Source organism: Epargyreus clarus, unplaced genomic scaffold (genome assembly GCF_041222505.1).
Source record: "Epargyreus clarus isolate Ecla_fem2 unplaced genomic scaffold, WU_Ecla_fem_2.2 ptg000015l, whole genome shotgun sequence".
NCBI lineage: Eukaryota > Metazoa > Arthropoda > Insecta > Lepidoptera > Hesperiidae > Epargyreus > Epargyreus clarus.
Window position 1 is genome coordinate 4,428,483 of NW_027332223.1, and position 12,134 is coordinate 4,440,616.

At 35.2% G+C, this 12,134-nt stretch overlaps 1 protein-coding gene across 1 annotated transcript in view; it reads right to left on the reverse strand.

Annotated features, from left to right (window-relative positions):
* The window catches only part of LOC140748358 (uncharacterized), a 116,017-nt gene extending 104,670 nt beyond the window's left edge, over nucleotides 1–11,347 (reverse strand). The window contains exon 1 of the mRNA XM_073081203.1: nucleotides 10,862–11,347. Within this exon, the coding sequence (XP_072937304.1) occupies nucleotides 10,862–10,876 (15 nt within the window). The 5' untranslated portion in view covers nucleotides 10,877–11,347. The remainder of the gene's footprint in view (nucleotides 1–10,861) is intronic.
* Between the last annotated feature and the right edge of the window lie 787 nt (nucleotides 11,348–12,134).

Below are 12,134 nucleotides of genomic sequence, written 5' to 3' on the forward strand. Positions count from 1 at the left end.
TGTAGATTACAAAGATAGATAGAACACACGGATTATCTCCAACGGTAGCGCTGTTGTTAGCTTAAAGGAAGTATAAATTCAAACATTCTTACTTGAGACATTTCAATTTGATTCTCTAGGCAAACTATTTATTTATCAAGCTAGATAGCCGTTTGGGAATAAGACTACCTTATAGATGCTCATGACTTCCTGATACAGTAACACAGTAGTGAAATTGAACGTATGTGAGTTTGCTATTATATTCCAAAAATGCGCCATTAAATTATCTTAAAAAGAAACAGATTTGAGAACTGTCTGGATAAAGATAACGCATGATAAGTAACATTGGAACATTAAATAAACATCGCGCAAGATGTTTCAACGCGAAGTGTTTACACAATTGCGAACAAAATTCTAGCGTAACGTAAATTCTAAGAAATATACAAGGAATCGCGTGTAGTATTTATAGGTACCCATTCTATGGCCTATCTAAGGCCAAGGTTCCGGCCTTTTTTAATTTAAGCGTCGATAGCCAACTATTGTATGTAAAAAACCCGTATCCGCTGGTTATTTATGTCACTAATTTTAACGTAATTATAATTTTAAAATACCTAAAAAACTGTGCAAGGCCAAGCCAAGGGATCGGTCGGTAATTGATCGCCGTAGTGACCGGATGTTAGTTGATATATTGGAACTTTGTCAAAGTTCTATCATGAAAAATTAACATATTGCGTAGGATGACATGTCTTATTCGAACGTTAATATTTACAGTTTAGCGTGGTTACATTGACCATCCAATCACATCAAAATAAATGTTTTAAATACGTTTATATAAGCTTGAAAAATCTCTCTCTTAATAGCTTTTAACAAAGATATTATTAAAGAAAATGGGTGAAGTTAAAGTAACGGGCGCGGTAAGTAAATTTACTTTTTACTTGAATTTCAGGTTTAAATGCGCCCGGGGGCGACTTCTGATTAAACTAGGAGAACCTGTCCCGCGCGATTGAAACAAGAAAGGTATTACAAAAACAGCAATAACGTGAAGATAGATGAGCTCCGATGTACTACCTCGTAATTAAGTATCTGTTTTATTGCATATTCATCATCATCATCATCATCATCAACCCATTACTGTCCCACTGCTGGGCACGGGTCTCCTCTCAGAATGAGAAGGATTAGGCCATAGTCCACCGCGCTGGCCAAGTGCGTATTGGTAGACTTCACATACCGTTGAGTTTTTTTTTTTTTTTTTTTTTTTTTTTTTTTTATAAATCTCTCAGGTATGCAGGTTTCCTCACGATGTTTTCCTTCACCGTTTTAAGCAAGTGATAATTAATTTCTAATACGCACATAAATTTGAAAATCAGAGGTGCGTGCCTGGGATTTGAACCTCGGACCCCTCGATCGAGTGGCCGCGTTTCTTAACCACTAGGCTATCACTGCTCTATTGCATATTAGTATGCATTAATACTGGCATTTTTTTCAGTTTACTTGAAGAGGTTCGTGTCACACATGAATTCATCAATCAGTTTTCCTTGTTTAAGAATGTCTACTATTCAAAAGAACTACGCTGTACAACGGTGGAATAACAAGATAATAAGGGGTTTCGAATCAGGCTCATCCCAAATGATAAACTTATTTGCTCACTTATAACTTATAGTAATCAGCTCCCAGACCAGACTGTATGGAGAGACCCGTGCCCAGCAGTGGTACTAAAAATTGCTTTAACTAATCTGATTTGCGTTTGTGACGTTGTACCTTTACGCGTACTTACAACACGAACCCCTAGCGATGGGCTTTGAGTATTGAAAAGTAAAACTACCATCGTGTAGTGCAGGTTGTTATTAAATCTACGTGCTTCCTACAATAAACTAGAATCGAACTGTTATTATAGTGCCCTGAGCGCTTGCATCACCGCGCTAGGTACGTTGCATGCGCCAATTTCTTCATTGTTCTGAGGATGACTTCACACAGTTACATAATACATCTTAAATTATGGAATCACCGCAATTGTTCTTCTATTAACCAACGCTTCATTTTACTTTAAAGCGCTTACGTTCGGAGTAGAAACGCCACAAAAAACTGCTTATTTTACTCCTTTCAAATTCTCCTTAGCAATTTTCTTTAAAATATAATAAAAGATGGATAGTTATTTTTATTTGATCTTTTGCTGAGAGAAAAACATTCTAATTTATTTATATATTTATACAACTGAACTCGAAAAATGTAAAGGAAATTGGAACGATAGCTACAATTTTCACAAAGAAACTAATGAATGCCACGCCACGAACGCACCTGCATATTAACGAGGACGCGCTCGGAATTAGAATCATTGAAGACGATAGATCATTTTAAATTGACTTTTAAGGGTATCTATTCTATTAACCCGTTTGTAAAAAGAAAAAATACACTTGTAATTTACACTTGACTTTATGTAGCGTAAATATGCCATTTAGTAGTTTCGTTGCAAAGGTTTTTGTTTCACTTCTGGGCATGAGTATCTAACGAAGTCTAAAAAAAAGAGACTGCGGAGTATACTCTACCAAACTGTTCCAATGCGGAGATTGAGAATAGTATCGATAAACAAGCAACCAATTTGAGGCCCGGCTGAATTGCCTCCACCAAAAACCCTATGTCATTTAGGTGAACTGCAAGCTCGTATGCTACGTAAATTCCTTAAGGGTTGCTTCGAAAGATATAACGCAACATATAAGCATCCCAAATTGATCCTAAGGAGTAGAAATTCATTTGTATACGACTTAACTTTTGAGGGGGTTATTTACGAACTTGACGTTTAACATAAATTGCGATTCATACTAGTTTGCTGCTTACTTTAAAACCACTTACTGGAAATAAGACAATAATGAACAAACGTTACAAAAACCGGTTGCGGAGCCGAATAAAATTGTGTAACAGTCGCGATTTATTAGGGAAGCGCTTTTCTATCGTCGTGGCAAGTTATTAATATTGATGCGCCGGCCTCGGCTGCCGCATATGAATATTTAAGCTCCACGTCGATACCGCCTCGCCTCGGTGACTGGCGTTTCTTAGACATGTCGTACCGTTGAGCCACTTTGTACGAAGCAAACGATATCATTTATAAGTTTTATCCAGTTACCCCTATTGTATTCTGTCGCAGAACTGTGTAAGCACTTCACCGGCCGTATTGAAGGATGTTGATAGTTTCTACTTTTCCTTTATGCATAAACGAGATGAATAGATTACGAGAGCTGTATATATTTTGTTCGCGGCTAGGCAGAGGGGACCGAGAATTATTTAACGGTAAATACGTAGTAAGCTCTGCGGCCGCCGTGATTATACCGTACACGACAGGTGTCACATGAATACAATGCTGGATTTTTACCTTATTCATTTTAATATAAATCAATTTTATAAAAAATATACTGTAGCCGTGTTTTCTAAAACACGACACCCTAAACAACTATTCAGTTTTTAAGTAAATCCGATACTAATAAATAATTTAGTGAAGCTTACTTTACTTTGCTTTTCGTACGAGCGACGCTAGGCAACGCGGTCTACTTCAAATTAAAAACTAATACGAAATTTATGCAAGCGAATGCACGGACGAGCAAAAACTAGAATGTTCATAAAATATTGCAAACGCCCGGCGACGTAACAGTTATAATTATGTGGCTTTCGTATATCGCAAATCGCAACACATTCCTTCACGCCTATTTATTTACGATATACAGGTACATGAATTTAATATGCATGACAAAATTGTTGCTTTTCGACTGTTACTTATACAAAGTCGAGCGCCTAGATTGTTAACTAGCACTACATTAGCACGCGGGTGCGCACCCTGCTCCGCCCGAACTCTATATTGTACTTAAACGGTTAGTTACATAAAGAACCTCTAGATATTTTAGAGATAAAAATGTCTAATATGTCTTCATAACAGCATGATTTAACAATCATGTAAATTTACGTCTGAATCGATGCAGTTTTTAATAGATGTGAATGGAAAAGGATTATTTGTCTTTTAGTTTCCTCATCAAAAATCAGCATAGGAGCTAAGACAGTTGTTTCAAATCACAAACGGCCACATAAATTTAGTTTATTTATATGTACATGTATAGATTTTCTGACCCAGTTACTGCATGGTGCCGCAAAAGTGAATGCGGTTAGGCAACAGCAACCAGTGTGGGTCGATGTACAAAAAATCTATACCGTATTGAATAATACTAATTCTGAACGGCAAATAATTATCATTTCATTAGCATTTCTATTAAGAGATCAGACGGTTGCCAATCTCTATAAGTATAAGCACGAGTGATAAATATGTCATCTCGATAACAAAATCTTCAATCTCATTGGACAAAAAATTCGGCGCAAATTATAACAGGTATTTATAACATAGGTACCTTTATTCACATACATAACTATCATATTATTCTTCTGAATGAAAACGTATAAAATACAGCATTATATACTTATAATAACAAGATTAAACTAAACTAGGGACTAAAACTTCTAATCCGTATCATATACGTATGAGAAATAATTCAAAATAATTTTGTTAAACGATTGGTCTACTCGCAATTAACATAATTTTATTTAAATTAATTAATTCTATAAAATTTGTGTTTTATATTCACCGTAAAATAACAAGGTATACGTAATAAACTGATTTATTTTCACCGTAAAACGACATGATATACGTAATAAATTCACAAATTATTAAAATGAACACATCCAAAAAAAGTATTATCTGAACCTAGTAAAAATATTCGCATCTAGCATAATCCGACCTGTAGACATTCACATATCATAACGGTCGTGGCGGGCCCCTGCGCAAACTATATTTATCCCGCGGTAATTCATAATAAAGTGCTGACTTGTTAAATGGTCGGTAAGTAGGGCGACCGGGGACATTGGGGTGCAGTGGCGGCCGATTACCGCCCGTAAGCCCATAACATGGTAGTACGGTTTCTGTAGGCCATGTTATAAATTGCCAGTAGGATATTATTTGTCCTGCACGCCATATTCCAGATTGGTCGTATTGATAAAGTTTTACTAATTCTACTTATTTTTATTTTTTAAGTTGCTTCCAAGCGTTCATTCACGTTACCGAGGTTTAAATTAATAATCCTAGATATGATTTTAATCTTTCGATAGTGTGAAGGTGCCAAAAATGTTGAGTTATGAGACGTATTTCCTAGAGCAAATAAAAAAACTAAAATACTCAGAACTTAATGCTGTCAAAATAATAATTGAGTGCAACGAATAAGTTCAGTAGGCCAACAAAACGTTACAAGTAGAGCGCTGGCAACACTCAACTAGGTAGCGACGTGGTGACGCTGGTACCCCTTTCACCCGCGCCGATAGTTCGCATGAATCACGAACCGAGGTTAGAGGTGAACTTTATTACGCCGTAAATCCGTACACGGACAGTTACCGAACGTAATCGATAGCAAGAGTTCAATATTTCCGTCGACCGGAGGGAACATTACTAGATAATAGTGTACAAATACAAATTGGTACCCGTAATTGCACAATTTTCTTATAAGGTTAACGTGCGTACCTATCGCGTATGTAATGCTGATGTTCTATATGCAAATTACATACTAAAGTCATAGCGTAAAATGCCCGTGAAAAATGAATTCAATTAGATAATTGAGTCTCATAAGATTTTAATACGTTTTTTATCCACGTTATAGGTACCATGAATAAATTAAAATTTTAATTCTAGGCTTCACCGTTAATCGGTCAATTAAGATGAAGGATTAACTTTATAACTAAAGTAACATGAAATTGAAATGTTATAAAATAATATTTACATACTTAAAACAATATTCCTTTCTTATAGGATTAGATACTACTTCTTATAAGAGTTTTACAAAATGTCATATTACCGCAATATTTTCCGATACAACTTAAATGACAAGCTTCCGTCTGGAATGAAATATTCAGGCTCCTTTGTCATACAAAGCTATTGAAAGACTCGTTTAAAGAATAAATAACATAAGGAGGGATCAAAGAAACTTCTCGCTCAGGCTCGGCATCCAGAAAAGTCAAACAAAGGGAGGAATGTCTGGCAGAAGCAGGTGTTTACAGTGTACGACAAACATTACGATGTATGTAGCTATCTTCGGTGTGTTGGAAATTATCCAACTTCGCACTGTTAACTTTGACAGTAACCTTCAGTTAAAAATTAGACCCGTTCGAAGCAGGACTAAATGGAAATTTTGAAAAATACTAGGCACTAATGTTCACGGCTGCTCATAACTTTCCTATAAATCAGTCGACACTAATCCGTATCGTTAGAAATTCCCGTGAGCATCGTCGTGGAGTGTTCTGTAGACTTGACCCAGTTGCAGAAAGAAATGTGCAAGAAGCAACTGGACATTAGAAATAGCCAACATTTTGACTGTTATGTGACATAAAACCCCTTCAAACTAAGATACACTTAGTCTATTAAACACTGGAGTTTAGATAGAAAAAAATAAATATGACATGACCGCAAGTATTTTTAAACCAATTGCTATAATTAAATTATTAAAATAGGATTTTAAACTAGACTACATGTTGTGTATACTAAGATTTCAATCTTCTCAAATGGAATTATTCTTTCTTGGAAATGTTCTCGAATGATCCGTTATTTGAAAATCCCTGGCCCAGCAGTGCCGGCAATTAACGCAGGCCCTTACGATTGCCTACGTTACTCGAGTACAGCAATTGTTTTATCGCATGTCGCGTTTACAACGCTAGAAAGAAACTCCTCTAAAACATTTTGAAGGTGAAGCACTCCTATGCAAATACACCGAGTTTACCAGAGGGCCCTACACTTTTGATTGTTGATAAGTCCGGGTCGTTGACCCTGCGCTCACGACTAACTGAGATTCGCTCGAATCGACGCGATTGCCAACGGGTACGTTCAATAGGCTTTTTTCTGTACAAATTTCACGGTGCAGACGTTTCGTAGCCATCAAACATTGTCCTTGCTGAGATGAAAAGATATTGGCTACCTACCTAGATCATTTCAAAACACAATGATCAGACTTGGAGCACAAAAAAGTTGGGATATAGAGCAACTTATATTGATCGATATTTATCTTTGTTGTTTGTTGAACGTATAACATTTTATAAATAAACAGGAAAGTTGTACATCAGTTTTAAATAAATAGTCTTATCTATTCAAAATATGTAACCAACTCTGAATAAATTTTCCTACTTTGATAAAGTTACTTGACATGGGATCAATGATATACAGTAGGCACTTAATTTAGTACGATTTCCATATAAACACACATAAATACATCATTTTAATTTACACAGAATCAAGTATGTAACCCTAATGAACTTTACATCCGCACTTTGTTTATTGTAATAAGCAAGATTTTAATTTCTCGGAATACCTTTTCAACTGATTTTGAATTTTAAACAGGTTATTTATGAAAAATCTGTACATTATTAAATTATACCAAAGTTATGAAGTGTTATGAATGACTCCGGCGTATAGGTACATCGCAAACATTGTTGTCATAATAAACAACAACAACATTTTGGTTGCGTCAGAGTAATACAACCAATAGTAACGTAGAGTTATTCAACACTTGTGGCCTGACCTTTTCTGAGAAGACATCAGTCAGTGCGCAACTAATGAGTTGATGATGATGATGAATGATCTTGAATAAACAACAAAACGCTATCAACTATTCGATATATAGATTGTAAAAGTGTAGATATAAACACACATTTTCGTGGTAATGCTATTAATGCTAAAATGCTATTAATTCATAAAGAAATTAATTCGTTAACCAAAGTAAGAAATCGGATATTCTAATATTTAAAGCCGAACCTTATGTATTTACGTTCGAGATGAGAAATATGACGACATTTTGAACAGGTCTCGTACCGTTTCTTTTAATACAAAACTGAGTAAGGTCCATTTCGATACAGTTTTGGCACGTGAACTGCAGGCACTTTAGCCCTTGCTTATTGTTCTGTCAAACGCTCAGTGGTTTAATTATCCAATCATGATTTCCAATCGGCGTCAACATTAACCGTCCATGAAATACAATATTAACGCCAACTCTTTACATAATTTATTATAAATAGGGTTTTGTTGAAACAAGTTTGTTAAATACGAGGAACCGCTTGCGGCGTGCTTACGGGTTGAAAATACTCGGAATTTCATTAAAACAGAGTATCGCACAAGTACCTATAAACATTAAAGCAATTGCGACTGCGCTCACAGACCGTTTTTCGGATAACCATCCAATATAACTGGACACGTTAATGCTATTCATTTGTTGTTTTTGTTTTGAATTTGATTCTCACGGTGGGCCACATAGAGTTGGTTACATGGCATCATGTTCACGCTGGCGTACGGTTGCGATCGGGGGCCCTACGAGGAAACCACGGCCCATATAGATAAGGCCACAGCATAGTGCAAACACATTATTTACCTACCCTAGCTAGCATGTGAGACATTTTTTCATGCAGCGCTATTTATCACTAGCGTACGGTACATATGGCTTATCTTAAAATTCCTATTAATACAAGAACGTCTCATTAAAAACATTGGTCGACAACAAGTTATAGAAATTAGCATAGGAATTTTATGAATGTGTCGGAGACATCGTCGGTAATCAACGGCTCGTCTTAATAGTAAATCCGTTTTTTCTTCTGACGTACAAACATTTGGTCTTTCAAAACGGACAATGCAATGGTTCGCTAATATATCATGTGTTCAATTCAGGTGACAGGTAAAGATGTGTGGATCAATTGAGTGGGTAAATCAATGTGCCAACGTCATCTTAAGAAATGCGTCCAAGCTAACATTCCGACATCGCGAACAACATCTAAATAAGCAGCCGTAGCAACAGCGAGGTCGACCAGTCAGCGTTCTACAAACTCGTTACGGAGTCAAATGTACGTTTTGACCTCAACGAAAACGTAACAGCGAGTCTCACGCAGCGATATCGGGCGCCTTAACGGCCACGCACGCACGTCGCTCTCTTGGACTCGGAATAACAATCGCATCGTGGGAAACCACCGCTGAACTACACAATTATGAAACACCTACCGCCAATCTGTTGGAGGACGTCTCACCTGAAGCTAAATAACTTCACTTAGAGCAGCCACACTGAGTAATAAGAACGTGTGAAATGGTAACTGTTGTTACGTCAGGCGTATACTATTACAAATGATGGCCGCTGACATTTTGTCTTTTGACAACGTTAATAATGCATGGTACAATTTTATATAAACTCTGTATATAACATTATGTATGTATATGAGTAGCAGTTGTAATACCATTTGAAACATTTAAAATATTTTTTTCAAAATATTCCTGCTAAGTAAATAAGTGATGTAATAACATAATGTAACCAAAATTATATGTAAAAAGTTAGATATTCATTTTTACCAAAGAGTAATTCTAAGTATAATAAACATGACCTTTTACAGTTATGACACCATTTCTATTACATCATATGCAAAGGTTGCAACATAATGCATCTATAAGGTTTTCACACATTTTATTAAATAACATCTTTAAAATTTATGTATGTATGTCTTTACCGTTGCTAGTCATTTAATCGGATAGATCGGATGGATGGAAACAATTGGTAATGTAGTCATCTAATACAACGCTGTCACTATCACTTGAGGATCTCGAGGACTCGAGGAAAAACATCTCATGTACCATGAAAATAAGCTTATTACATAATATTATTCCTAATTTTCTTTAGTTTAAGAAAAAGTCCTGAAGTCTTAAATAACTTCCAAAAATGTAGAAGTTGTCAATTCACATGTTAATGACATTTCAACATTAAATGGCAATGAAATTTGCAGTATATGTCAGGAAATAAAATTATTACTTTTTTTCAAATACAATAAGTTACATTTAACTCGCATAGTGAAAGGATAATGACAAAAAGCAAACCTGGAGCAAAAACTAGTTAACAAATGAAAAGCAGGTCAGACCACTATTACCTAATTGTTCTGAATTAGCTAAAAACAATTTAATTAAGCTTCAAATAAACAAATTCCACTAGTTAGTTTGTCTATTGTGGATGACTCAATGTCGCAATACTATCATAATTAATAATTATTGTTTTTGTTCATAAAGAATTATATTACTTTAAATAATATTTATTTGCATTTAAATTTACCTATTATAAAACTCGCACATCCGTTTAAGAACTAATTAATTTTTGAATGCTAATTTATAATATTCTTATGCTATAAATTAATGATGTTAATTGAAGCTAAATTTATGTCAAGGATTACATCTTTAATTGAAGACCAGACTCTTAGTTCCAAATATAAGAATTAAATCCATGGTCAATTGTATAAAAATGCATAAAACTTTATTTTGAAGTCATTTTCATTTTGTTTCATGGCACAACATGTATAATTATTATATTATGTACTTCAAGAGATTGTCATGTACATGTAAGGAAACTATTGTTAGCAAGTCCACTAGGATTAGTTCTTATCATTCTAGCACCATATCAGGAATATTCACAAATAATCAGCAAGCGCTGTCATGATAATACATTCCTGAGGATTTCACGCTGATAATGACTTCTGTATTTAGTTAATGTTTAGTGCCTGTGTGTAACCCAAATGTGAATCATGATTATCACTTTGACGAAACATGCCTTTACCATAATGAAACGTGTGTAACAAATTAGCTAGTATTGTTTATACAGATTTTTTTCTACTGTCAAATATTTATAGCTTGATGGCATTTAGTATGAATATCATAAGTGTTTCCACTTTAAAAACGAAACAGCTTCATAAAATTTGCCAAATCTGGAGTTATAAAGTTTGCTAAACAATTGTTTATGCATGACAAATGTGAAAAACTTAGTGCCACTATCACTAAAGTAATTTACAAGACACTCACCTCACTGAAGGCCATCACTCTGGCCGGAGCTGCTTACCAGTCCGACCTTCTAATTTACTTTATCACGATCTATCAAAACAAATAGTTCACGCTTTTGTTTCCCAACATTGAAAACAGTCCCGACATATAGCATCCCCACGACACAAATACATCTGAACCCGGTAACTTCACTCACTGCGCAAGAACAAAATTTTAATTCTAAAACGAAAACACCTGACCGAACCACAAATCACTGAAAAAAACCAACATTCCTCAGGTGGGATAGATGCACATCTGAGTTAAAATGTTATCTCTTATTTTTTTCGTTAAAAACACTTTAACACTAGCCTTAGGTGTATTCACGAATATTTAGATTACTGGCTCATTACGAAACAAAAGTTCGAAAAAGATGACATCAAATGTATGTTGAAGTAACACGGAACGAACAATCAACCGGAGATGAACTCGCCATCTTGCTTTCATGTCACAAACAGTATTGGCAACATACGGAACTGAACCTAACGTCAAATGCGTCAACCGCTAGCATGGCTGACAACATAACAAAACTTTATATGTGAAGTTGGTTACAAATAAAATAGATCGTTCAGGTTCATTGCTTTTATTTTATTAGTTTATCATAAATATTTATAATTATAGCAATCATTTGAAAATCTAACATGATAGTATTTTAATTACGTATACAAGGCACGAAAGAAGAAATAAAACGCTTTATATTGCTCACTTGACATATCCTTAAGTGGAATAACTTACGATAATTAGGACCTTATTGCAAGTAATATAAAATTCAATTTTGTTCATCTCGATCTCAATTTTAAGGAGAGATTGGTAGAACGGGTAGTAATAATTGGGTCGAAGTCATTGAAGTGCGAGTAAATCGGCGGGAACTCCAAATGTATAAACATTGTGTACTCTTACCACTCATTATCATGGCCAAAATAAAGGCTCCAGCAATCTCCTGAGTAAATTATTAAAGGCCCTGAAAGTGGCCGACTATAATTATTATCTCTTCTTATTATGGTGCCTGTAATAATACGAAATATGTACTCACACCTAGGGGTGGTACCTAAAACACCACCAAAGTATGTTTTTTGTCAATATAACTTTAATCATCATAGGTAATCATAATGTCCGACCTATATAATATTATTGTCTTCACTACGTAGGCTAAAACTACCTCCTTTCCTGCTATCAAAATGGAAGCTTCACATTTGCATAGACGTGAATGTGTGTAGGTATACATGTAATTGTTTTGTTGATTTCATAGTATCGACTG